The following is a 27,898-nucleotide window of genomic DNA, read 5'->3' on the forward strand; positions in this document are numbered from 1 at the left end:
TTTCCCTACCATATCGTGGGACTTTATTGATGTCCATATAAAAAAACAATAAAAGACGCCAAATTTAGACATAGTTGGTTACAAATTAAAATTATTTAACAATCGATCAAATTATAAAATCGCAAATTTAGAAATCAATTTCACAATTGTAGTTTTCACGTTATATTTGTTAAACGAAAGAATTTTATAATCGATCGCATAATTTATCGAGAATTTCCGGATAGCGATAAACTGTTTACCAGAAAAACTTATCCCTTAAGTATCTATTAAATTTTTCGAAAGATTGATTATAATCTTCGTTTTAAACAGGTATAGAAAAATTACGATCTACGAGCATTGAAGCAGGCCCTCGGGCTCCTCCTTGCGGACCATAAGGCCCAATGTATCACAGGTAAACAGGATCTCAGAAATCGAAAGAAGTAGTCTCTCTCGGATGGAACAGGTAGAAAGAGGTGTGAGTCGTACAGCTGTATAATATGAATTTTAAATTCTAGCGATTGTTATACCGAACTCGATTTTTCACGCAGATATAATTAAAACTAGTATAATAAGAGAAAAATAATTATCTGGAACATAATCCGAATGAGTTCGAGATGAGAATTGGATTAATGTAAAACACGTATTTCAATGGCCATTTCGATGTTAGATGTAAGAATTTAATGTATACCTACATTTAAAATATATATTTAATGATTCGTCGTTTTGAAGGTCACATTGAATCGAGGCGTAACAAGATTAGTGCAATTCCTGGAAATGCGTCTACTTCTTTGTGTATCAAAGACCTCCCACAGCGTTGCGTCTCCAATTCTTCGACTAATACGATCAATTTTCAAGATAGGTATTATTCAACAAATCTGAACGCATAATCGTGTCTAATCCTCGTGATTATTTCAACAATTTACACACAAGTCAATTATACAATTTTATCATTCGATATACTTACAAATACCATCATCCATATTTGTTTCCGCTTATATCAGCATTTGGAATCACTAAATATTCTACACGTTGTATTTCATTAAATCGAATACACGATTTATCACATACACAAAACTGTTGAACACATTATACGTTACCGAACGTCAACGTTGAACAAATCACACTTACTTTTATAACGTTGAAAACTGTGAAAAATACCTTATCATCTGTTACCGAATCTATTTCTCTGCCGAAATATTTTATTTTTTCCTACTAACTACAGTATAATTCACTTCTTTATACAAGCTTTGTCACGATATCGTGCAGCACCAAAAACTTTATATACACGATCATACGTATCAGTTATTATTAAAATAACACCTCATCGTAGTTTTAGAAAACATATTTTCAATGTTAAACATTTTAAAGAATTCCTTTTCTAATTAACGAGACTTTAAATACTTCCCCAGGGACGAACTATCGATCCATACACGTGGTTGAATCTGGTTAAACGAGATTCTAACGAATAGTACGAGACAATGTACATATTTCGTTAACAAAGAACCTTATTCGGTGCAGTCTGTCGCGTTACTGTAAGGTGTTGAGAAGCTTGCCCTCGTAGGCGATCTTCTTTCTAGAAGTCAGCGCCGACGCAACAAATATCAAATTTGTTCGAACATCGAAAAGTAATTTCGATGTTACTAATTTGCAATCAAATTTATTGCAGAGGAATTTATTACAGATGTGTAGACTACGCAAATCGGTAAATATTCATAACTGTATTAAATTTTGAAAAGCTTTTGAAAAGCTTTTGAAACACAATTTACGTGTTCATAAAGTATAAAGTTTCGAATATGAAATACGCAATGAAAAAAGATATAAACGATATGCAATTAAAATATTCGTTTCCAGAGTTTATATACATCCACTGCTGTTCCCATGCGAAATATACTTACCAGAAATACCGCACGTGTTCTAAAAATATCGTCACGTGCAAATTATATGCAGTGAAAATGAAAGAAGAATGATGTTTATCGATATTGAAAATTATGCAAGTGACATATATATTATTTGTATCAAATTGTTAGTAAATGAATGTATCTTGAAAATATTAGAAGAAGAGATCGAATAGACGAAATGGAACGTACAAGTTCTAACAGGAAATAAAAAAATCATTAGATATGTCGCTAACTGACACACATTCGTAATTAGGGATTTTGAAGTAGTGTTCGAGAGACTTTCAAGGCTAATACTTCAAAATCTTGGGAAATGATAAGACGCATCATCGATGACATTCAATAGATTTGCTTCACCTTGAATTGTCAGGAAAAAAAATGTAATACAATTCATATTGTACCTAAAGACATAATAATACATAGAATAATAATAATAATAATAATAATAATAATAATACATAGAAAATAATTGTGCATAAAGATTTCTTTCATAGATAAGGTTAATAATATAATGTCTAAATTGTGAATTATAAAATTAACGATGCAACTTTCATGTATAATATTGAGAATACGTTGTATTAATTTCTGTTCAGAGAAATTTGTAAATAGATAAATTGAAGCATGATGATACGATAAAGGCTACTGTATGGCAACAGCGACTTTTCCTGTATGTTGCATATCTTTACATTGCAGAACAAGGTAAAACGTGGTGTGAAACGTGATCGCGTTGATCACTTCTATTTATAATTACGTAAATGGCATGTAGTACTTGTAACGAGTACGCGTTCCTAACAAATGAATGAACTAAATAGTATGTTACATTGATACTATTAAACTGTATCAGAAAGATGATTAACATTTTGTCCTATTGTTGGATAGCCTTAATTATTTGTATCGATGAATGTACTTTCCTTGCATTATTTTTAAACCACGAAAAATTGTTATATTAAGGGAAACTAATATTACTTTCTTAAATACATATTTTCTGAATTTTTAAATTACCTTTAATGCAAGAAATTTGCTCCTCGACGTTCTCACCTTGCCATGGATCTTCCTGAATTTGAACAATCCAACGAATTTTTCTCGATTGCATCTGAAAGGATGTATGACTTTTGTTAATAAAAAAGAAAACTCTTTTCGCGACAAAATATTGCTCGTGTAACAAAATCGAACTGCATCAGATCAGTATTTCACACTAGTTTTGAAGTCGATATATTGGTATTGGCGTATGATTATTTTTTACAGATAAAGTGTTTACAGATAATGCGAGTTGAAATAAGCTTCCGCAAACGCAATTTTAACCTTAATTAAATACAATTTAGTATAATTTATTTCTTTTAACGCATTTTAATTTTTTGGCACTATGTTAATACATTTCCTGAAAATTAATATTTGCTACTGTTAAAATTACAGATTGTTAAATATGTTCAAGGAGAGTGAAATAAATTGCAAAATTTACATACTAAAAATTATGGAGTTATATTGAAAAATTTGTAGTTCAATTCTTAAATTTCAACGTTTACGATGACTTGATAGAGTTATCATTAATATAAAATTAGTATGATATGCGTGTACCAATGATTAGATGTTAAAGATTAGGTATATCGTACCGGGAATTAAATCAAAATGTAAATTGTCGTCCCACACGAATGAATCTGTGAACACGTGAGTAATACGAGGATAATTACCTTAAATATCGTTGAGGCACATCACAAAAATGTTTGTAAACGTGATCTTCATAGAACCGCGACTGAATACGCAGTTGCGGGCAATACTCCTTCCACACTGACAATGATTTGTCTGTCAACGGAAGTGACACTCTGTATTGTGACTATCTGGTGGTTCGTTACATCGACCATGCGTGTTTGAATGTCGACTTTGCTAAGAAGAATTGTCAGAACTTCTACACCCACGGATCTGCTAGTTATATGTGTGGACAATCAGAGCTTGCATCCACGAGATATTCTGACACAAGTACGAATCACTCTTAAATTCTCCTCTGTTATTCATTGAAGAACACTATTCACTGTTAATCCTTTTAGCATATATAACGCACCGGTATTATAAGTACAATTAAACTTGACCGAAAATGATATTGAACAAGTTTCTTTCATACACTGATATTGAAATTTTTGCATCAACTTCGATTAAATCTAAATAAGAAAAAATAAAACTATCGTTTATAATTCATAAAATCATTATTAAGTATTAAAATAATTGTTGATATTTAGTAATCTCGTATGAAAAGAATATTTTTTTAAATGACAGTTTATGAAATACATTTTATCGTTATAGTTTATAAATACTAAATGTACAGATACGTGTTTAATTTAAATTTTATATTGAGATTTTTGTTTTACATAAATTTTGGATATATTTTATAAAATAGAAAGATAATTTTAAATTAAAATATTTTAACCTGATTTCCCCGACTTGAGATGTCAAAATTTGAAGTTTCATAAATCGATCTGCGTGGTCGATCAAGCAATTCTTGAACTACGCATGCGTCAAAAATGTTCAGGATACATTATTAAGCACGAGGTGGCAATTAAAGATAAACGTAAAAGAAAACGTACGTGAATTCTAATAGGAAATAAAATAAAACGTAAAAATGTATTTGATGTATTATTTAAATGAAAATGGGGATAGAGTTTATACATTAAAGGTAAGAAGCGTGAAACGTTTTTTTATTATAGATTGTAGCATGTATGTTTATTATCGATATAAATAATATTATTTTTCTATGTTAATCTAATTTTATATTTACATATTACATTTCCATATCAAGATAAATGAGGATGTTGAATATATACTTTATGATATATATTAATATTTATAACCTCAATTTTTCTTAGATTTACTCATGCGTATTTGTTTCATAGAAAATAGATCCAAATGGGAAACCAACATTATCGGCCCATCCAGGTAAATAATAAAATTTATTTTATTCTATGAAATGTTGCAATTAATTAATATAAATAATAATTTCAGCTCGATTTTCTCCAGAAGATAAATTTTCAAGAGAAAGAATAACACTAAAACGAAGATTTGGTTTGTTACTCACACAACAACCACTACCTACTTATTAATATTCCTCTGTTATCTATAATTATATGAATTTATACCATATAAAAATAACATTAAATATAATAGCATAAATTATTAAATATGTATGTTTAAAATATACATATGACAGTTTCTACTCTATGAAATACATGCATAATTGAATTTTTAACACCTACAACTTCCTTTCTAGATAATCTAAATATCTATTATACGATAACTTAGCACATTTATGTTAAAACATTTGTACCATTTATAATTATATTTAGGTATAAATTACATTTGAAATGTGATAGATATTTTACATGTAATAGATTAATTATTCATTTTATTTAATAAAACCATTTTTTTATTCAGAGTTTAATTCATGTTAACATGTACATATAAAAAATAAAAGTTATTTTAATTCTAATCTATTGTACAATGTTCAATGATTTTGAGTAGGATACAATTTTATCAAATCATATATTAATGGGATTACATAAAAAGTGACTTTAAAATATTAATCTTAACATTATGTCAAAGATAGTTTAAAATTTTATGATCCACTGCTTATATTAGAAATATTAAGACTTTCTAAACTGATACATACAAAAAAATAATTCCTGCAAACTCAAAACTTCTACCAACATTCCATGACACATTATTCTCATTAAATACATGGTACTAAATGCAAATATTGAAACAACAATAGATACAATATTTAACATATTCAAATATCTTTAATACGCATATTCATTCATATATATATATATATATGTGTATGTGTATGTGTGATGCGCGCAAGCGCACATATTTTTTATTCATACACTATCGTTTAAAAATGACATTTAACATTTCATGTTAAAAATAATTTTTAAATTGCAAATAAATTGAAAAATATGATGAATGAATCAATTATAACATTTTATTTTCTATCTATTAATTAATAAATAATATGGAAATAAAGTTTACCATTATATTTTGCTAAAATACATTATATATTATTGAAAAATATTATTTTATCTTATAAACGTTGAATTCCGACATTTTCTAACATAGAAATATCGTATTGAGTATTATAATAATCATCTTATTTACACGATGAATGAAAATATCCATTAAATCAAAAGAAAATTTCTTAATTAACATGGCAATATAATGATACTTTTTGCAATATTCATATTTTGAATTATGAAACTAAAGAGTAAATGTAAAAATAAATAATATTTATCTTGTTCTTTTATATACTTACAGATACTTACATTTTTCACAAATATTTATTACAGAACACATCTTTATCCTTGAGCTAGATGTTGATCATTTCTCGTAACATTTTTATATTGTTTATATTATACAAACTGTATAATTTCAAGTTCTTATTTAGTGGTATGAGTATATTCTTAATAATCTTTTATACAAATTTTACAGAATTGTACTCGACAAAAAAATTAAATATTCAATCATCTTAGAATTAAAATAACAATTTGAAAGAGCTCCAAAATCGAATGAAATTATCATGAATGTTTTATCGCAAATCCAGTACACAATAATCATATTTAAAAAATTAAATATTTGGAAAATAGGAAACAATTTAAAATAATTACACTATTATATGTACACTGTGACAAAATTATAAGTACATACTTCAAAATAAAATTAACAAATTTTTACAACTTATTTTGAATTAAATCAAACAGAAAAATATGTTGATCAAATTTTACACGTGGACTATACAACAATATCAAAAAATGAATATTGTTCAATAAGTTCACTAGAATATAAATCACATTACTGCACAAAAAGCATTATACTTAGCAGCATTTTTTAACTATGAAACATCAGAGTTTTACCTACTGCTCAAATATTGTCATATTTTTTTGCGTTTAATGGCAAAACTTAAATTAATAATTACTTTTTATTAATAAACAATGATGCAAATTGAAATTTAATTTTTGAACATTGTATAAACATATAACTTTAAACAATATATATAAATTCTATTTGTTCAAAATTCAAATTTCAATTAAAAAACATAAAAACATAAACAAAATGCTATAGTAATAACTGATAAATTAATAATATTAATGTTACTCAGTATCATAGAAATATACCAAACAATGTAGAAATTGTCTTGATCAATGTGCATACAATTTGCATTTTATAATGCCATAGGTGTATTATACATTTTTAATATCAATATATCTGCATTCAATTTGCTTCTGAAGGTGCTGCTGGTAGAACGTGAACTTGCTGTGCTTTACTAGCATTGTAAACTTGGCCAGGACTGAATGGTTCTAGTCTTGAACTAGAAGCTATTTCACTTTTACGAATCATATCTTTAAAAAGTTAATAAATGTTTGCAATATAAAGTTATAAAATATAATATGAATTATGTAAGTGATCCTTTCACATTTTAGATTTTGTTAATGTTGGACTACTTACCACTTTTAGATTCTGGTGCTGGAATATATCGAGACAACCTAACAACAGGAAGAGGTAAATAACCACTGATTAATGGCATCACATCCAATGTGACACTTTGTTTTTCTAGAACTTCCAAAGACACAATACCAGCAGTACGACCACATACAGCCCACATGGCTTGATCAGCAAGAACTTCATACATTAATTGTGGTGAAGGATTTGGATTTGGACTAGGTAACATACGTGTTACTGTAAGATAAAGATGGCACATGCTACCAGCACGACAAAATTCACCTCCATTTCCAGCTGCTTCAACTTTTGAAGACACTGTAAATAAAGTCTGGAAAATGATATTATAAATAGAAACTCACCTTTTTAAGATATGTTTTAAATGAATTTTATATTTTACATTTAATCGCAATTAAATTATTATTAAAGCAAATTTTAATATAAGCCACAAAAATACATTTTACTAATTTATACTTATTAAATAAAAAGTCAGAGAAATAATTATACCCTTACCACATAATCTATAATATCAAAATTGCATCTATAAAAATTCGATGCCTTTTCCATTCTTTGTAAATTATGAATTTGTAAAGGATCATCATTGTTATATAAATCGTTCAGATCTTCAGTATCATTGATTGGTATATATTTTACACGAAAATCAGTCTTTATTGGCATCAAAGACTTTTCATCTTTACCAATTTCAAGTTCCCACATAAATGATACATTTACTCCATTACCTATTACTAATCTCTGACCAGCAATAGGATTTAAACTTTTGAAATTAACATCTATTGACGTTACTGTGGTTAATTCTGGTTCAACTAATTGTAAAAGTTGATTTGTTAATCCTGTCACAATTATTTGAAGAAATTTTCTTTGTTTTGCTGTATGGAGTTTCATATTTGACATAAGTGGCGGACCAAAATGTAGAGGTATGCTTTCTTCTAAACCCCATGGACACTGTATATTCAACTACAAAAATTTAATAATTGTAAATGTTTAAAAATTATATATGCTTTTTATTTACACATATTTCGACAAAAAATATACCTTATGTTCCATTGATAAAGAATCTTTCTTTGGTGGTAGTTCAGCTAAAACTTTAAACTTTAATCGTATTGTTTGAAATGGTTCACAAAGTGGCAGTGATATTTCTAGTTCTTTAGACATTGTTTCCTGTGAACTATCGACTTGTATTATCAATCCTCTAGATGTACGTAATCTAAGTTTCATTTCTTCTGTTATTTTTACACTCCTGCTCATAATAATTAATTCTATGTCTTGAATAAGGCCTGCCAATAAGTCTCGACCGCATTTCATGGAAATTGTAGGCTGGGTTTTAGCTACTTCATAACATAACCGAGGATTTAAAATCGGTGATAAAAACTCTAATTTTTCCTCAATAACTAATGACATTTGACCAACTTTGTAGAAACCAGGCTGATCAACACGTCTAGATAAAGTAAACGTATTTATACCTGGTTTTACAATAAATTCATCACACAACAATGCTTTGCTAAAGTCACCTTTTGCATTTACAAATGGTTTTCTATGTTTTGTACTGTCAGAACGTTTTACAATAGGTTTAGTGTTTCTGTATATAACACTAGCAGATCCGAGGCTTTTATCTTGTTTATAATCTAAATATGAATATACTTGTAATTGAAGTAAACTTGGATCAAATGATTTCATATCTTCTAGAGTACATTTAGATAACAGCGGGATTGATGGTTCAGGTGGTAATTTTGAACCTTTTTTTTTATTAGATAGTATTGGTTTCTGAATTTCTTCAACAGATATAGATGCTTTAGTACATTTTACTTCTCTAGGAAATAAACTTTGTATACATATTTCAATATTGACCATGCAATCTTGGACTACTTTATCCATCACTTTAACTTCCATACTGACTATCACAAAAGCACATCCAAGTTCTACAAGTAAGGTTTGTGGTAATGAGATCATTTTCATATATCCAAACATTTCTTCAAAATAGGAATTACGAACAGTAATGTGTAATACGTCCAAACTAGCAATAGCAGCACATATTTTTGTGTATTTCTCAACATCATCCATTCTTTTGTAGCATTGTGCTAATTCAAGTTGTGTTTGTGCTGCTAGGTGATTCCAACCTTCATCAGTGTAAGTTTTTAAAGCATCTGATAAAAATGCCACAGCTTTTTGGTTCTCTCCAAGCTCGCTATAAAATTGTGCTAGCTCTTTTCCAATTAATCTGGCTGATCTAATCCGCCCTACATGTTTATAAGTACCCATAGCTAATTCTGCATGTTCAAGATATTGTTTTTTAAACGCCTCTTTCGACGAAAGTGCTTCTTTTAATTTATCAGTGGGTGTTAATTTCCCCTCTATATGTGATTCAGAGTCTCCCATTCCAGCTATTAAATATACAACTGTGTGTAATTGCTCACTAGATGGCTCGTTTCCAGGCATTAAACCACATAATTTTCCTAAATTTCCCAACTAAAATAAATTGCAATAAGGATTTAATTATTTATAGTATTATACGTGTGGACTTCTATAATTGAAAAAAATGATGGAATTAATATTTCAACTTACTTTATCTCTAGCAAGAGCCCATAAACTGGCTGTATGTAAGGAGCAAAGATCCAGTTGTTTATTGTTATCAATATTATAAGATGATAATTGACAAGCTTGTAGTACCTCTAATGCACAAAGGAAAGACCAACATTCAATAGATCCTTCAGGTCGTTGAACTTCTAATATACGTAATTCACTTAATGTATTATGAACAAATGATAAGCACCTTTGTGCAACCTAAATTAAAGTATAGTTATATATTTATATTTGTAATAAAATTAAGCATTATACAACTAAAAAAGAATTTCAATAAAAACTCACCTCCCATGGTTTATTAAGTGATAGTAGCATGGCACACTGTCTACTGAATAAATAACTTCTAAGATCTAATAATGATGCTTTACATTCAGCAAGAAGATGTCTTAAATGATGATTTGTACCATTACTTAAATTAACACCACCCCAATTATTTAATGGAGTTTGGAATAAATTTAACCAAATTGGTGTATCTTTAAATGTTTAATTGATAGATTAATTTTATAATTTGAAAGAACTAATAACAAAAAGAATAAAAATATCATACCTCCTACATTGGAATTAAGCACAAACTGTGTAAAGAGAGCATCTAACTCATCATACTGTACTAATGCTTCATCATATAATCCTAACATTTGTAAAACAAATGCAAGTTCTTCCTGAAAGAGTACGTTATTGTTACAAACTATATATATAACTATATATAAAATCAAAATACAGAAACAATGATTAAAAATACAGGCTTGAACTAACCTGTAGTAAAAAATAGTGACAAAAATTCCAGTTTGGATGATTTCTATTTTCTCGTTGTTCTCTAATAATATCTTCAAATTGAGATAATCTTTTATCATACGCAACAAGCATTAAATAACGTATGCGAGTAATTAAACTTCTCCATGATTCAGCTGAACGCACTTCTGATTTAATTGGATTTATTACAGCACAACATCTGTATAATATAATACATACAACATATAACAGAGAAATAATATATAAAAATGTATTTATCAAGCACTTATTAATTAATTATTACTTCACCTATCACCATTTTTAGCAGCAAAATCACTGCGAATTTTGTCTAGAACTGTAGTTCTAGGTAACAATTTATTAGTTTTTTTTATATCATATGTTTCTACTATGACAATCATCCAATCTTGAATATGATATTGTGTTAATATCTTCAACCAGTTATCTATGTCTTCTCTGATGCTTGCTTTATAAGTATCTACATCCTACAATCTCAATATGAATAATTAGAAAAATATGAAACAAGTATGTAAATACAACAAATTTATTTCTAAAGATATTAAAATAGCCATAATATTAATCTACTTACAGAACATTCAGTCCAATAGATATGAAATATTGGTTGTTTTACCAGGTGCCAATCTTTCTCAGTGGGTAAAATATCTTTAGAAAATGGTAAAAAAGTTGCCCCAAGTTTGACTTGTTTAATTGGTCTACTAAATGATCTACGCCATTCTACTATATCAGAAGGTATGGCTTGAAGTAAACTGTTTTCCAATGTGGAAAATAATTTGTCATCTCCAGCATCTACATTGAGAAAGTCAATAGGCTGTATTAAATTATTATAAACAAAATTATCCTTATATAGTTATTCATATATATAATTTTATATAAATTAGCTATATTTATAATACTAATCATATATAATTAAAATAAATGATTTGGGATATAAATATAATAATAATTAAACAGAAATAAAATATTTGACATATAAAAATATTTATTACAGGAAAACGATAACCTATTTAAAATAACATATGTTGATAAATAATGGATATTAATTATGAAAAAAAGAATGTGTAAAAAGAAATATCATTTTTATGTGTTATATAGCTTTAAATGAATAATATCATAACACGAATAATCATAATTAGAAAAGGAAAAAGAAATGTCACGAAGATTGACAGTTCATTGAGGGCGTAAATAACAATACTTAACAATAGTGTCATCATCAGAAAGAGGTTAAATAAATTAATACCCTGATTAATGAACTTACAGGTAATAATTGGTTTAATATCCATAAAGATATTTGATCTACGTTCACCACCCAAAGACGACCCCCCATTGCAATTCATTTCTAAAGATTGGCAGTTGCTTCGCGAACTTGCTTTCAATCATTACAACTTTACGTCACTTTTGTTACTTTATACAAAAATTATTTTTTAGTTTATCTTGAAATAAAATATCCAATACTTCGATATTCTTTCTATATTAAATCGAAGACAATGATCTTATTCGTCACAAATAGACAAGTATTCAACATAATATAATAAATCTAACATTTTATTTAATCGTTTAGATAAGTTCCATTTAGGTTGGAATTGAAATTTTCGCTTAACATCTCGTCCAGTATCGATAGTCTTAAAGATTTCGATATATCGTATTCAGTAAATTGTTTGTTGCTATCTTCAATTTAATAAAAATCAGTGTAATTCATAATTCTTATATGTAAGTTTGTAATTTAAGTATGAATCATGATAAACTTATTAATAAGTGTGGATATAAAATAATAATTTTAACATCTACTAAAATATATAATATTCATTTTTACCTTTAAACTATATTTTAGTGATTATCAAGATATTTTTATAAAGGTTAAGAAATTATTTGCATTAATTATTCATATTTTTGATACTATATGCATGTTTATAAATCAGTTATCTCTCAACTTAAAATATATTTAAAAACTGGTTCATTTAAGTTCTAAATTTCACAGATTTCTCCAAATATTAAAAATTTTTCTATTCAAAAAATTTAAATACATTAAAGCAAATGTATCAAAAGAAAGTAATTAATAAAATACCAGGTGATCTACCACCTCTTTCAAAAAAAGAAAGTCAAGGATATATTGAAGATTTAAGGAACAAACAAAAGAATGAACTAGAAGAATTATTAGAAAGACAAAATAAAATCCTAAGTAATAAGTAGGTAAGGTCTAAGATATAAGATACATTATTAATCTACTTTTTGACTGACATATATTTTTTTGATTTAGAACATTTGTATTAAAGCTTCCAGACAAAGGAGAAAAAATCAAATCTTTTTGTGATAGAATATTAAAGGAACTAGAACATAGAAATGAAGTTGAAAAAGCAGCAAATCTTTTGTCAAAATTAAATTTAGCATCTGAAGGTAAAGCTGCTATGAATGAATTAGAGTGGACTGGTAAATATAATGAAAATAAAACTACTATCAAAGTTATAGAACTTGATAGTGGTGATGAAGAAGATCCTTTAAAAATATTGGCACAAGTTAGTTTCATACTCCCATAAATTATATTATATTTTATAGAATATATTTTAATATTTATTGTTTGCTATTAGCCTACAGGATATGGTGTTCATAAAAAGAAAATTACACATTTGCCACCAGAAGAAAGTTTAATTAAACCTGAAGATTTGGCAGAAATAGAATCTTTCAAAATCAAAGCTGATGAACACATTACATATATTGTCAACAAAGTAGAAAAATCTCTAGAGGATAAAGATAACAAAAAAAAACCATTCAAGCCATATAAAACAACCAAGTCCAATGTACATGATCCAGAAAAAGAAAAACAAAGAAAACGGAATAAACATTGGGAAGTTACAGCAGCAACACCACCACTTATTGTTCATGGTGCAGCAAAGATTATAAATTTAAATGAATCCCTAAAAATACAAAAAGAACAAGCTGAAACATTTCAAGTAATTCTATACTATTTTTAATATTTATATAAAACATATCATTACACATTTCTGTGCTATTCGAAATATATTATTATGCACTAAAATAAGAAATTATAATAAAAATTGCAATGTCATTTTTTAGAAAATTCAAGCTAAACATGCAGCAGAAAGATTAGGTGAACAACTTGGTTTACATAATATTGGCCCTCCACCTAATAATGTAACTGATTATCGTCTGCAACATGATAAAGAATCTGATTCTCTCACTTCAGAAGATGAAGAAAATGAAGTACACGATGAAGAAGATAATGATAAAGGGGGAACTGTTGTTTTTACAGTAGATAGTATAGAAAGTTAATTTATTTTGTAATGTATATAACCCAGTATTTTGTAAATATGTTCATGAAGAAATCAATTTAAAGAAAACATATAATATGTGTAGTCTATAAAATTCACGTGATTATGTATCATTGCACTATTGGACATTCAAATACTACATATTATCTTCTTAACTACAGTAAAATTAATTGTAAAACTAGAATTTCGTGCAACATTGCCTGACATAAACAATATAATATTATCATCTATATCTGATGATGTGTTCCATCATACGTTCTGCATGAATAAATTATAATTGGTTTTTTATATTTTTACCACTGCAATTGTGCCATAGTTAAACGATTAATCATACAAGTATAATCGTGATCATTTGAAATATAATATAACTCAAAATAAAATGTTTATGGAACTTTATTATTTTTACAATTTTTATATTAATTGTATCCAAAATTATTAATAATAGCTGTGTATGGAGCAGTAGCCTTTGCCACTGTTTGTCCAGCTTGTTTGGTGAGTTTCTGAAATAAAGAAAAATATAAAAAGTAAATATATTTTTATATTATTTATATTTACAATGTTTTTAAAATTACCTTAAGCTTATCTCTCTTTTGAACTTCCAAAATCGATCTGACACGTCTCTTGTTTTCCAATGTACGTACCACAGCCTTATATTTCCATCCAACTTCATGAGATAATCTACCTACATGACAGTACTTAAAAAAAAAGAAGAAAGAGAAAACACTATTAAAATAATGCATTTTTTTTAAATACGATATAAGCACATATTTCTTTATTGTATACTCAGTTAAATATAACATCATAATATATAAAGTAAATTATACTCAGGCGCAAATTACCATTCCATCATAGTAAATTACAAAATATATTAATAATTATATTTCAGTTCAATATTTTATCTTACCTTCCTACCAGGTTTAAGACACATAACTCTCATGGCACCTGGGACAACGACACGTTTCCTGCGATCATATGGTGGTGGACAACCTTCATAAACCTTCAACCTCCTGAGAGCATCCTTTCCTCTTTGTGTCTTGTGTGGGATCATTCCTAAGGATTAAATGATATTTTTAATATTATAACTGTATATTAAACTTTTTCTATAATTTATGTTAAATAATCTCATATAAAAGTCTTTTTTCATTGTATTATCAAATAATGTAGGTAAAAAATATATAATCATCGATCAATATAAACTGTAAAATATTATGTAAGTAACTAATACTTTATCATACCACGAACTGTTTTCCAAAGTATTTTACTCGGAGCACGAAAATGAAAAGGTCCACGAGCTGGATTTACATTACATCTTTTGCGTAAAAATGACATAAATTTCAACTTGTTTCTAAAACAGAAGATTTATATAAAATATAGTACAATTATATTATAAATTAAAACGAATTAAAAAAACATATATTATAAATGTATAATTTCATTTAATTTTTACTAACCTGAAGAAATTGCCAGAAATGTTAAGTTGTTCACTACGAACAACAATTACTTTATTACCTTGTAGGATCGTTTTGGCAATAATAGCAGCCAAACGACCAAGTAAATGGCCACGGCCATCGATTAATATTGGCTGAAAGTACATAATTATATCAGTTAATATCAGGTTTTTTTCTATATTATAGTATTTTTAAATATCATACATGGTATAAAAAATATTTATAGTACTGAATCTTTAGTTTTACTGTAAATTAAAATTAAAAAAATGTATATACGGTTACTAACAACAAATAGCACATGTCAAGTGACAGACTTAATAGATGAAGTAATTACGTCTGAAATATTATACAATACATACTATCGTAAAATAATGAAATACAGAAATTATATAATTTTATAAGGGCATATAACAAATAAGGTTGCAAGAGAACACGTGTACATGAATTCAAAAAGATACAATGTATATACTTAAATAAAAATTATAATAATTGAAAAAAGTACTTTTTAAATTCTTATACACAGTATATAAATAAGTAAAACATATTTTATAATGTAAATTACATCATACGACCCAAAATATAAAAGTTTAATATACATACCTTATTACTGAAGCCAGTCATTTTGTCACCCTACCGGAAAAGGATCCATGAACGTTAAGAAGTACGCGACCTCTTACCGGAAGATGTTGCGATGAAAATATTGTCAGTGCATCCAACATTATATTTCTTTTTCCTAAATAAAAGCATAACAAACTTAATTTGGTGTTAAATTATTAAAACGATATTGTGATTATCTTATAACATATATTTCATAATTTTTCACTTAAAAAAATTTATAAGCATAACATTTTATATATAAATGATATATTAATTTGTATATTATAGTAATATCAAAATATTTTTAAAGAATAATATAGATTTTAATACAATTTTATATATTTCAAAGAAATATTCTGTTAAAATCTATTGCAATGATATTAATAAACAAAACTACTTTTTCGTAAAGTATACAAAAATGAGTAACTTAAAGGAAGCATGAAAAACTGCCACCTGGTGTCGAAATAATGCTTTATATTCAATTTCATAATGTGCGAAATTATGATATTCAAAAACGTACATATTCTTAAATAAATGAGAAGCAGTTATGAAACAATTTAATATTTTTTTATTGGTGACGGTGGGTTTCGATAAACTAAGTATGCAACAGAGTACATTGGTTTCACAACTAAATTTTTAAACTTTACATAAATCGAAACTATCGCTGTCGTGTTAATTAAGTTCTGTTATTTAACAATATTTATGTACACAAAATTATATTAATTCTGAAGATTAAGATACGAAACATGTTAATGGTAATATAATTAATTAAATGATCAAAGTTAAGGTTGATATTAAATTAATATAACCAGATATTTGACTTCTTGAGTCCACATGATATGACTCCTTTTCTTTAAGGCATTATTAAAAAAATATCCGTTATATTTCTAATTATTATTATTTATATCATTTTATGTTTAATATTCTTAAGCTAATATCACAATGGCTCGAGACAGTCAAGACTTCCAATATTTGTGCACATATCCTTATACTATATTAGTTTGCCGGTTGCGTAACTGTCTTGAAAAACTTGTATAGTAAGTGAATTAATTTTTATTCTATATAAATCTGAAAAATGTCTATTTCTATATATGAAAAATTCCTAAAATCGCACGAGCATTGGTTCTTAATTTTCTAACGGACATACAAATTACATGTAAAAAGTTACTACTTTATACTACAGATCATGTAAAGCACACGTTTGTTTTACACATTTTCAAAAAAAAAATTGCAATCATTTTACATTGTATTTGTATTTACAAATAATATATTTTAAGTATAGTTGTGAAAAGCGAAAACAGTGCCATTATTAAATTAATTTAATTGAAAAGTGTTAAATCTTTATGTAATTATTCTTTTAAAAAAGAAAAAAAATTCTATCTATGTTCTTTAAATAAATAATCATATTTGTAAAGGCACTGCCTCATTTAATGTCATTTACAAAATACGGATGGTAAGTACAATTCTTTTTCAATGTACAAACACTTGATATAATTGATGAATATTGAAAGTATGCGCACAATAAAAAACTAATATTTCACATATATCTGCAATTCAATGGATTTGAAATCAATTTTATTTTTATCGAGACATATGAAAGATTATCTTATTAGAAAAATGTACAAATATGTAAATACTAAATTCATTAAGTAAGTGTCAGTGTTATTAAAAAGATTTATGTAATTAATTTTATTGTGTAATTTCATCAAATGCAAACATAAACACTGATACAGATCATTTTTATTAATTGCTTATATAATTAGATAATGCCTTTTTTTGTCATTTAAGATCTTAGCATGAAAGTAGCTTTTCATTTATCAACTGACTTTTCTCAAAGAAGCAGAAGTTGAAGTTGTTAAGCTATGCTTAAAGTTATGTTCCCTGAACAAGATGGGCATTTTTCTTTACATCATTCCAGGTACTATAACATATTTTCAACAATGTAATATAAACACTATCATACATTACTTCATTTTTGCTGTCATTATTGTATAGAAATTCAGGACTTGTAAAGAATACACTTCTATTAATATTTTTAAACAGTATATATCAATAACAGTTTAAAATATTTTGCAAAAATAATTGTATAACGATTTAGTCACTATTCCATCCTAAATATTGGGAATGATGTGTAAGTTGAAACTACAATAAATATTTTATATGCAAATAACTAGTAATATCATAAAATTTGGAAAAATGTATAAAAAGTATGTTAATCAAACAAAATATTATAGAATGATTACACTGTTTCCGCTTGCTACTAAATTTGCCTTATGCACTGTTAATTGATTATGTATTTAAACATAAAAAAATAACATTATTAATGTGCTTCATAATAATGGAAGTACTTTGTAGCAGTGTTTATAATGAATTGCTATGACAATCTCAAGTGTTTATACGTACAGTCTATCTATAATCTTATCTTAAGGTTCTCAGGCAATATATCCTGGCATACACAAATTTAGTGTAATGCTACAATATGAATACAGTCGGATGTTTCAGAATAAACATTATCAAATAATATTTTTAATTTTTACATTATTTTTAAACATTTGTAAGAATTACTTGAAAGATAATAATTTACATTTTTATTACTAGCATGAAAGATGCTGTTAGGGTGAATCTAAAAGAAAAGCCCGTGCACGTTCTGTCATTTTACGTACACGTCCTCTACTACTTATACTAATACGTGGTACATTTTCAGGTTCGGGACTTTCATCACTTTCTTCCGCATAATATCGACGCTTAATTTTACGTCGATTCCTAACTGGAACCGTATTGCTCTCGTCACTTTCTTCATTATAGCGAGGTCGTTTCCCAGTTCTCCTTGAATTTTGTACGGTTTCTTGATTTTGTATTTCTCTCGTTGCACGAATTCTTCTTTGTGATCTTGATGATACGAAACCTTTGTCTGATTCTTCACTATCTGTATCCTGATTATTAATTTCATGTTGAGATTGTTCTTCTTCTTCTTCCTCCTCCTCTTCTTCTTCTTCTTCCTCTTCTTCTTCACTTTGACTTTCAATGTTATTTCTTCCAGCTTTTGTTGTACTTTTTAAGCTATCCTCATGTTCGGATGTAGAGGCTAATTTTCGTGATCTTGTTCTGCTTCTACTAATAACTTCTTCTTCGCTTTCTTCATCTGATAACTCATTTGCAGTAGATGCTTCATCATCTTCATAATTAACAGCTTTTGAATTTTCATAGAAGCTTAGCTTTGATTTTGATTTTACTTGTTTATTATTTCTGTTATTTTTTGCACGATTTTTTCGAGTTTGTTTTCCACGTCCAGTGGGTGTATATACATCTCCAGAATCACTATCGACACTAACACTAGGTACCATTTTTCTTGCTCGTGTCCTTCTTACAGGTACACTACCACTACTTTCACTTTCTGTGGAAGCTTCTGAGTCACTAGCTTCACTTTCACTTTCTTTTGGTTTTTTAGGTACTGTAGATCTAGAAATTCGAAGTTTTAAAGTAGGTCGTGTTGCATTAGTAGAACGTTTTGTGTGTCCATTTGTCATACGTGATGGCCCTATCAAATAAAATAAATGTTAATCAATCTCATAGAGTTCTTTTTTACAAATTAAATATACAACATATTTTAAAAATAGACGAATAAATAATCATTGTCTTATATATTTCATAGTTAAATGATTTGAACATAAAATATACATATCATATAACATAACATATACATACCTGGTGCAAATACATTAGAATTATTTTTTTCTACTTCTTCTAAATCAACATCATCCTCTTCACTATTTAACTCGTCATCGTCAGAACATGCGGATTTTGATTTTGAAGGTGCTACATATTATATTAATTTTTAAAAATTTTAACTTCTAATTTATTCTATTAAATATCTTCAATCAACAAATAAAAACATACCCGTGCCGTTTGTTAACCGAACTTTACCCCTTCTACCTTTTCCCTTTGTATTTTTTGGATTATTATTGCGTCTTCTAGCAGATTTCCAATTTGAAATAATTTTTCGCATATGCTCTTCAAACATTGCTGATAATCTTATTGTCATTAAATATATCTACAACAAAAATTACATCATCGTTTTGTATAATACTTTGAATATTATTATACAGTAGAGTAATAAATATAGTATACCCTTGATCGCTTATTAGTATTATAATTTCTGCTATTTGTAAATATTAATCGCATATCTTTGGCAAATTCTAAAGGAGTTTCATAATTTCCACCTAATAAATCTTCTTTTACTGTACGTAAATCCATTGGTGTATCTATAATTTGATGATAATCTGGATGTTCTAATCTATCTACTGGTTCTCTGTAAAATATGAAATCAAAGCTATTGCAAAAGCGTGCATTTCTAGAATTTATAATAAATATATTATTGTATATATGATCTCAATGAAAGATTACACAAAGGCAAGATAAAACAGAATGTGTTAATGTGTTAAAATTAATCTGTCTTACCTAAAGGGAATAGAATCCTCACATTGCCACAATGTTTCTAATAATTGACGACATGCTACTTTCCAATCATTGGATACTTCTTGTGAACATATATTTCTACTTGTAGTTGCTCTCTGAGTACTGGTTGATGGTTTATCCTTTGCATCTTCTACGTCGACTTCTGATTCAGAAGAATGGTATGTGTCAACCAGTTGATGATAAATGGCTGGTACATCTAATTCTGTAGTTTCTCTGTGTAAATTATAAATAATGTATTTTTGTTAATCATAGCGGAATAAAATTAAAATAAAATATAAAAACAAATTTTTTATGAATATTTTTGTAAATAAATAAACTAGATCTTACTTTATAATACGTAAACATAAGTCGGTAACTATTCTTGCATGTTTTACTATTTGACTATGTGGCTCATTAAATTGTTCCGCGTTTGTTGCTAAATATCTAACATCAAACTGGGCAGATGTTATTCTCCGATAGAAATGATTTTCGAAACGAGCTTTTATGGTTGTTAAATCGATAGGATATTCCACAACAAATGCATATGAAGGATATGCATTGAGATCAACAGGGGCCATAAATGGTTCTGCAATCGCGAGGCTCATCACTTGATCTAATCCACGTATAATTCTGCGACATGTTGCTTCTCTATCTCCCATTGGCCATTCTTCAGCATGAGGTTGATATAGTATTGTTTGTATCTCTTCTGGAAGCACAGGAACTGCTCCTCCAAGTTCTGCAGGAAGTCCTATAACAGATTAATATAAATACATTACATAATGTTTATATTTAACTTTATAAATATTTATATCTGCCATATATATAAAAGTAAATTTTAAAATTTTCCAAAATTTCCTAATACTTTTTCCAATATTTTCTCAAAAAATGTTTAGAGTATTAAGTTATATATTAAAAATAGACTAATACTAAAATTAAATTGATAAAGCTTTTAAACATACTATTCTCATCAATTGGTTCAAGATCCCAAGGACTCATTCTTTCATATTCTCCATTATCCCACCTGACACGAAAACACATAAAAAAAGATTCTGGAAAATCTTCATCTAAAGGTTCCATTGATTGTATTTGACCCATCCACCAGCCATCATCAATCATACAACGAAATCGATCTCCTTCAGACCAACTACGTGCCAAAGCTGTATCAAATGTTTGACGTAAAACTAAAAAATCTAAAACATCAGCCATATCGTGATATTTAATAGTGAAATTTTCTCCTGTTAATCTTCCATCTTCATCCATTAGTGCCAATTTTAAACAACATAGCCGAGGTGGACGTATTTCATATTTAATACCTACTACTTTTACAAATTCCTGGGCCTGGAAAATAATGAATGTTCTTTTTTAAATAATTAACGTTGAAGTTATAATATTCACAAAGTAATTTGAAAAAAAGAAATCTTACTCTAATATTGACTTTATTCCATGGTTCACATCGTGGGCCAAGTTCATATACCTTTTTATTCCTAACGGCATCTAAGTAGAACTGGTGTCCTTGTCGAAAATATACTATTTCATCACCCATTTGTGGGTAATAAGGAGCTTTCCTTGGTATTATTTCAGTGAGCCATTCTGAAGGTCTAAAAACTTCTGGGATATCATCGATGCTAGTAGGCAACGGAATGTCCTTTGAATAAAAAGAGAATTTCAGAAAAGAAAAGACGAAACCTATTTACAAAAAACATTTAGTTACCTTTTTTCTAGGTCGTCTATTACGTCTTCTATCCATATCACTTGGTGGAGTAAGAGATCGTTTTTTTACAGGTTTACGTTTACTCCGTTTAGGTGGTTCTAAATTTAAACCATGATCAGCAATCCAATCTGAATATTCAGTGCTAGACTCTGATGTTGAACTATCAGAACACAAATCTTCTTCATGAGCAGTAGAATCATTACTATTACTACTAGCTGAACTTCCTGTTGTTCCCGCATTATCAGGATTCTATAAATATATGCAAATTGTCGAATATCAATTAAATATACATGACTTATTATAAAAGATTACTTAGCATTGTAAATCTAAATTAAGGTTGTATTAGAATTACCTCAAATTCATCATCCTCTTGTTCTTCACCACGTGTAGCTCTAGTTCTGTAGCCATGTCTAGTAGTTCTACTGCGTTTCCGATTCGCTATTCTACTACCTATATTACCTTCAGTACTGATTGTATTTGATACTGGTTGTGGCCTTTTTCGCATTTCACGTTTTAAATTTTCAAGTTCCATTTCCGCTGTCGCATGCCTGTAAATATATCTTTATTTATTTATAAATTTATGCTACTTTTAGACATATTAAAGAAGAACTAAATTAACAAAATAATTTGTAATAGTCATATAAAACGTATTATTATTAATATATTATTATGAAACGTACAAAATTTTAAATTGTGTTTCCCTAACAGCTAGATTCATTGGTCGAGCAAGAATAGGCTTATTCCAAGGTGTAGTATTATCCCTTTGCCAATTACCACTACTTTGTCGTACACCTTCAACATCACCAGCTCTTCTTAAGCCAGATCTACTGCCTCGAGGACTAGCCATTTGACGAACTGGTTGTTCTGCTGCATTTTCTTCTCTCTCATCAGCTGCACTTTCTGCATCAGCATTAATATTTTGTCTTTGTGCAAGAGCTTCGATTAATTGATCGATATTGGACCGTGGTTCCTGAGCTGGAAGACCTTCTATAACCTCTTGCATTCCTTTAAAATATAATACAGAATTTTTAAATTTTAGAAAAATTTTGAATTTATGTAAAATAAATAACAGTAAATAAAAATAAAATAATGTGTATACCTCCAGCGCCTACTGCAATATTTGGTACTAATTGTTCTCCTCTACAATTTTCTCTTCCAGGGACCAATCTTTGTAATGCTGGTGGATAAGGATTACCATCAACATCTACTAAAAATGGTGGAGGCATTAAGTGAGGTGCAGTTTGTGTCTGTTCATCCAAAACATAATTATTTGCATCTCGCATTAAAGGTCTATAATCCGTATGGAAAAACAACTCTTTGGGTACCTATATAAAAATAAAGTAAAGAATTTCTAATGTGTTCATAAGTATAACAAGAAAAATTAAAGAGACATAAATAATAAAATAATAAAATAATAAAATAAACCATTCATTCAACATTAAAAAAAGGGAAAAGAAAGAAAGAGTAACAATACTTACTATCTTAAGTTTTTCAACACCAGATCCAAATCCATATATTAAAAGATGCCCATGAGAATCTGTTGCTGCTAACATTGTCCCATCTGGAGACCACTTTGCATCAAAAACAGCACCATTACCTTGTCCTTCAATAAAATTTTGAAAACATACTATTGGTTCTGTATTTAGGACATCCCAAATTATAAGTTGTCCATCATGCCCAGCACTTAATATAACACGAGGATCTATTGGATGTGATTCTAACACAAAGACTTCATCTTTATGTCCACGGAGAATTTTCACCAATTCACCTGATTTTGCATTCCATACTTTGAGAGAACTATCATTTACAGCTGTAATAACCCATTCATCACTAACATCCCAGCTAACCATAGTCACTTTAGCTTTTTTGTTAGAATCATCTTCTGTTTCTGATTCTCTGAAAATTATAAATAAAAAAATAAAAAGAAAATAATTATTAAAATTACGTGTACAAATATTTATTGATCACTTTGTAACTACAATGTTTGAATTACCCAGGAAGTTTTGTTGTCATCAATAAACGTTTATACATCCACTGTTGTTGTTCAAAATGCCAAACATTTGCAGTACCATCTTTAGAACCAGAAATAAACTTTAAGCCACTATGTGCCCATTGAATACTATCAACTGTATCAGAATGTGCTTCCACCTCTAAAACTCTACATGGACCCTCATCTCCTAACATTGCATATACTCTAACATGATGATCAGCCATAAATGCTCCACCAGGACTGAATGAAGCACATATCATTTGTGCTTGACCAGGGCGCATTTTTTCATGGTACTGAATTGGTTTTGGTCTACAAGAAATATAATGTTAAATTTCATTATATATACAAAACGTCTAACATAAAAACTTACTGAAAAACTGCTCTTTCATTATTTTTTTTTGTATGAGACCAAAAAGCAACAGATCCATCTGTACTTGTAGAAACTAAGTAATATACACCATTACAAGATATAGGACAAAAATTTACAGATGTAATCATACCAGAGTGTCCAGATAGAACTGCAACCTGATAAGAAATTATCAAAATAAATTTGACAAATATTCTAATGTAAAAGTAGAATATTATTACTTATAAACTTACAGGAGACATAGTTTGAAAACACCAAACTCTTAGCATTCGATCTAGACTACCAGCAGCAAGTAGAGTATTATCAAAATTTACTGCAATATCCATAATTTCAGCAGATGCTCCTCTGTAAGTTGCTAATAATCGTCCATCTATAGAACTCCATACTTTAACAAGTAAATCATCTGCACCAGTGATTATATATCTTCCAGTACGATCAAAAAGAACACAATATACTGCAGATAAATGTCCTAATGTATGTCTATATAACTGCATTTTATTGTAAAACTTTGTTGGTATTGCCTCTCGTCTACTCAGAGGACCGGAATTCTCCCGGCCTTGAAGTACACGTACTATATAAAAAAAGAAAAAGTAATATAACAGTAAAAGGTTTGAAAAGAAACCAGAAATATTTATATATATTGAATTTGCAAAGAATAAGTCTTTTATTTACCTATATTAGGCACCGATAAACTATAAGGTGAATCCAAAAATGGTTTTCCACCTCGTCTGCCAGAATATGAAATAATGCCATGCACTTGACGTTGGACATCTAAACAAATTTAAGGTATTTATGTAACAATCAAATAATTTTAATAACTATCTGAATATATTTATAACTTTCATCATACCTTCGTGTGTACGTAATAAAGATTGTCTGCCAGCTCCTAAAAGAGATATTGCTCCTGGTATACATGGAGGCACCTCTTTCTCCAATACTGGTCCAATTCTGGCACATATTTGTAATAAATGATTTGATCCAATGTGAGAATACTTCTTTTCCTAAAATATTATAATTTACAATTATCTTTTACAATTATATTTTACATTACAAATAACGTTATCGAATAAATATAAAAATATATTCAAATATTTATATCACATATATTAATGAGAAATCTTTCGCCACGTAACTGATTCGCGCTAATAATTGAAATTTAAGTAATTTAAAGTAGTTCCTATTTGTAACCAATCAGAGAACAAACAAGTAAATGCAACCAATCTGAATAACCCACTCGTCACGCACGATACTAGTTTCTATAAATAAGGTCTGAGCATGAGATATATTCATTGATCAGTACGCGCAAGATGGCCGGAAGTTAATGCTTATTGGTTGAAAGTAATATGGTGGGGGAATCTTGTGCAGCAGCAACATAAAGTCAGAGAGGAGGAGAAGGGTTGAGGAGTGGGACAGAAAAGGGGTAGCACCCTATTAGGGGTACTTCGTACATTCGCATTTGATGACTAGCTTATGCGCAACAAAACAAAATTTACCATAATGTTATTCCACAAAGTAACCTATTTATTCCATCTTGTATGATGAATTTTTATACACGAAACGAAATTTTCTTCTAAGGTATTACTTTTACTTACCAACTCTTCAAAGGTTTGATTATGTACATCCCCTTCCCAATCTAGTCTTCGGGGCAAAACCTATGAAAAAAATGAAAAACCATAAAAATAAGTCGATTAATCGATCAATTATACTCAAGATACAATTGTGCCAATTTGTCGAACATCAAGGTCGCCGACCTTGAAATTCTAATGTTTTGACAAGCAGAAACCACGTGCAAACCATGTGGAGCCGATGGGTATGTATAGTGTCACCCCGGCAAAACGTCAACTCAGACCAATCGTCTTACCTTAGCTCGCTCCAATTCACGCTTCAACACCTAGAATGTACATTTCTCATCACGATATGTTACAACGAAATTTCATAGTTTTTAATTCGAAAATACTTACGTCTGCGGCTCCGCGACAAGGTCCCGCCGCTAAGAATTTGGCAATTAGGAAGTACAGCTCTGTAAGAAAGAACGCTGCTTAGGAACGAACCGCACGCCTCGCTTCGTTGCGGATGGTAAGGGCGCTTATCGCTCCCATTCTTTACCTGGTGCTATTGCAGTCTCGTTCTTCGTCATGCTGCCCTCCATTTCGCCTGACCAATCGTTTATTATTCACTCACAGACAAAGAGAAACATTTGCTTTTTAGGGTCATAGCGCGGCAGTAACCATTTCAGATTTCATTTTCTCTCTCGCGAGGTCTCGACCGCGAGACGCACACGCACGCTCACCTCCTCAACGGAAAGTAGTCCCCCCCTACCCGATTGTCGACACAACGTACCGTATTATTCAGGGACGTAACTTGTGTCCCAAAACCCTGTATAATTTTATTTCAATTTGTACCCCTTGAGGACAAGAAATCGTTATCTTCTTTTCTTTTACATTTCAATAAAGAACAAAATTAGATAACTAGTTTTCACATTATTACTATCGACTTTAATTAATTATTATTAATAGTTTTCATTAGGTCAAAACATATTTGTGAACATCTGCACCATGTAACGCGGTTTATTTGAAATTAAAAATACAATGACGGAAACCGCAATTATAAGAAATATGAAAAAAGCAGACAATCTTGATTTAAGACTAACATAAATTAAAGCAGGTTATAAATTAAAGTTCGTCGTAATTGTTATTATCTCATGTTAATAAGTATTAATTAATTATTATTATTGTATCTTTTGTAGAGAAATAGAAAGAAATGTTTACTTAAAACGTTTGTAATTCTACAACGATTCAAATTAAATAATATATAATGACCATGAAAATTACTATTAATAAAAGAATATTAATGTTCTTATATAATTTTCTATTGTTTTTTATTCAAATTTTATATGATATTATAAAATATAAACGTGTAAAATTTCTTTTTTAATTTCAGTCATATAATTGCTTTAATACTATGATAATATTTACATTTATTTTGTAATATGATATAACATAGAAATTTTCATGCATTATGAAATCAAATTCTGTTTATATTTTTCATAAACAATCGCTAAAACTAATAAAAATATTATTATTTGATATTATTATATGTATTTAAATACTTACATATATTTAAGAGGAATAAAAACATAATGTGCATTTTTTCACAAAAGCTAAAACTTCAAGATGGACGCTAGGTAACTCGATAAACTCGAAATATCGATGTGTAACGATATGTATGTATATACATACTTGATATATAATGTATATGTATGAGATACCACGTATGTAACTTTTTGAAAGTTTTCATAATTCTGGAAAAATTGTTAATAAATATAAAC

General features: G+C 28.6%; 6 protein-coding genes across 6 annotated transcripts in view; 2 read left to right on the forward strand and 4 right to left on the reverse strand.

Annotated features, from left to right (window-relative positions):
• The window catches only part of LOC108545796 (dystrophin, isoforms A/C/F/G/H), a 460,097-nt gene extending 456,494 nt beyond the window's left edge, over positions 1–3,603 (reverse strand). Inside the window, exons 1-2 of the mRNA XM_017897579.1 lie at positions 3,563–3,603; positions 2,877–2,967 (exon numbers count right to left, since the gene is read on the reverse strand). Coding sequence (XP_017753068.1) covers positions 2,877–2,967 — 91 coding nt within the window. The 5' untranslated portion in view covers positions 3,563–3,603. The remainder of the gene's footprint in view (positions 1–2,876; positions 2,968–3,562) is intronic.
• A 776-nt stretch (positions 3,604–4,379) lies between these two features.
• On the forward strand, positions 4,380–4,967 carry Nop10 (Nop10 ribonucleoprotein). The gene is made up of 3 exons (XM_017897577.1): positions 4,380–4,539; positions 4,757–4,799; positions 4,866–4,967. Exons 1-3 carry the CDS (start codon positions 4,486–4,488, stop codon positions 4,961–4,963), a joined length of 195 nt encoding a protein of 64 aa, XP_017753066.1. The 5' UTR covers positions 4,380–4,485; the 3' UTR covers positions 4,964–4,967.
• Positions 4,968–7,097: 2,130 nt separating this feature from the next.
• On the reverse strand, positions 7,098–12,208 carry SIDL (SIDL trafficking protein particle complex subunit 10). Its single transcript, XM_017897565.1, has 11 exons — positions 11,974–12,208; positions 11,287–11,504; positions 10,989–11,182; positions 10,704–10,899; positions 10,498–10,609; positions 10,236–10,423; positions 9,933–10,151; positions 8,406–9,836; positions 7,866–8,327; positions 7,362–7,683; positions 7,098–7,255 (listed from the first exon to the last, which is right to left on the reverse strand). Exons 1-11 carry the CDS (start codon positions 12,050–12,052, stop codon positions 7,128–7,130), a joined length of 3,549 nt encoding a protein of 1,182 aa, XP_017753054.1. The 5' UTR covers positions 12,053–12,208; the 3' UTR covers positions 7,098–7,127.
• A 541-nt stretch (positions 12,209–12,749) lies between these two features.
• Polr2M (RNA polymerase II subunit M) lies at positions 12,750–14,023 on the forward strand. Its single transcript, XM_017897572.1, has 4 exons — positions 12,750–12,901; positions 12,973–13,228; positions 13,301–13,663; positions 13,788–14,023. The coding sequence occupies exons 1-4, from the start codon at positions 12,750–12,752 to the stop codon at positions 14,001–14,003; spliced, it is 987 nt and encodes a 328-aa protein (XP_017753061.1). The 3' UTR covers positions 14,004–14,023.
• Positions 14,024–14,396: 373 nt separating this feature from the next.
• On the reverse strand, positions 14,397–16,129 carry RpL13A (ribosomal protein L13A). Its single transcript, XM_017897564.1, has 6 exons — positions 16,051–16,129; positions 15,454–15,584; positions 15,238–15,347; positions 14,907–15,052; positions 14,575–14,697; positions 14,397–14,502 (listed from the first exon to the last, which is right to left on the reverse strand). The coding sequence occupies exons 1-6, from the start codon at positions 16,069–16,071 to the stop codon at positions 14,419–14,421; spliced, it is 615 nt and encodes a 204-aa protein (XP_017753053.1). The 5' UTR covers positions 16,072–16,129; the 3' UTR covers positions 14,397–14,418.
• Positions 16,130–18,655: 2,526 nt separating this feature from the next.
• BRWD3 (bromodomain and WD repeat-containing protein) lies at positions 18,656–27,725 on the reverse strand. Its single transcript, XM_017897581.1, has 23 exons — positions 27,684–27,725; positions 26,677–26,946; positions 26,532–26,590; positions 26,432–26,461; positions 26,163–26,222; positions 25,421–25,571; positions 25,243–25,341; positions 24,804–25,141; positions 24,574–24,728; positions 24,207–24,512; positions 23,692–24,109; positions 23,313–23,538; positions 22,894–23,218; positions 22,566–22,761; positions 22,214–22,462; positions 21,926–22,147; positions 21,462–21,840; positions 20,851–21,250; positions 20,506–20,736; positions 20,176–20,356; positions 19,945–20,098; positions 19,753–19,863; positions 18,656–19,585 (listed from the first exon to the last, which is right to left on the reverse strand). The coding sequence occupies exons 2-23, from the start codon at positions 26,717–26,719 to the stop codon at positions 18,660–18,662; spliced, it is 5,259 nt and encodes a 1,752-aa protein (XP_017753070.1). The 5' UTR covers positions 26,720–26,946; positions 27,684–27,725; the 3' UTR covers positions 18,656–18,659.
• Positions 27,726–27,898: the final 173 nt, after the last annotated feature.

Source organism: Eufriesea mexicana, unplaced genomic scaffold (assembly GCF_001483705.2).
Source record: "Eufriesea mexicana isolate 0111107269 unplaced genomic scaffold, ASM148370v2 scaffold549, whole genome shotgun sequence".
In the NCBI taxonomy this organism is placed as follows: domain Eukaryota; kingdom Metazoa; phylum Arthropoda; class Insecta; order Hymenoptera; family Apidae; genus Eufriesea; species Eufriesea mexicana.

Bases quoted from the DNA above. Each gene is read 5' to 3' on its own strand.
- RpL13A (XM_017897564.1), bottom strand. From the start codon at position 16,071: ATGACTGGCTTCAGTAATAAG. The intron at 15,348-15,453 runs GTTAGTAAAAAT...CTTCTGTTTTAG, and splicing joins ATTTCTGGCAATTTCTTCAG to AAACAAGTTGAAATTTATGT. The intron at 15,053-15,237 runs GTATGATAAAGT...TTTAATCCTTAG, and splicing joins ACTTTGGAAAACAGTTCGTG to GAATGATCCCACACAAGACA.
- BRWD3 (XM_017897581.1), bottom strand. From the start codon at position 26,719: ATGGAGGGCAGCATGACGAAGAACGAGACTGCAATAGCACCAG. The intron at 23,219-23,312 runs GTATACACATTA...TATATTTTAAAG, and splicing joins TATTGCAGTAGGCGCTGGAG to GAATGCAAGAGGTTATAGAA. The intron at 19,864-19,944 runs GTATGTTTTTAT...TATAATATGTAG, and splicing joins TCGGTTAACAAACGGCACGG to CACCTTCAAAATCAAAATCC.
- Nop10 (XM_017897577.1), top strand. From the start codon at position 4,486: ATGTATTTGATGTATTATTTAAATGAAAATGGGGATAGAGTTTATACA. The intron at 4,540-4,756 runs GTAAGAAGCGTG...TTTGTTTCATAG, and splicing joins ATAGAGTTTATACATTAAAG to AAAATAGATCCAAATGGGAA. The intron at 4,800-4,865 runs GTAAATAATAAA...TAATAATTTCAG, and splicing joins AACATTATCGGCCCATCCAG to CTCGATTTTCTCCAGAAGAT.
- SIDL (XM_017897565.1), bottom strand. From the start codon at position 12,052: ATGAATTGCAATGGGGGGTCGTCTTTGGGTGGTGAACGTAGATCAAAT. The intron at 11,183-11,286 runs GTAAGTAGATTA...TTGAGATTGTAG, and splicing joins TCTATTGGACTGAATGTTCT to GATGTAGATACTTATAAAGC. The intron at 7,684-7,865 runs GTAAGGGTATAA...ATCATTTTCCAG, and splicing joins TTGATATTATAGATTATGTG to ACTTTATTTACAGTGTCTTC.
- Polr2M (XM_017897572.1), top strand. From the start codon at position 12,750: ATGTATCAAAAGAAAGTAATTAATAAAATACCAGGTGATCTACCACCT. The intron at 12,902-12,972 runs GTAGGTAAGGTC...TTTTTGATTTAG, and splicing joins AATAAAATCCTAAGTAATAA to AACATTTGTATTAAAGCTTC. The intron at 13,664-13,787 runs GTAATTCTATAC...GTCATTTTTTAG, and splicing joins AACAAGCTGAAACATTTCAA to AAAATTCAAGCTAAACATGC.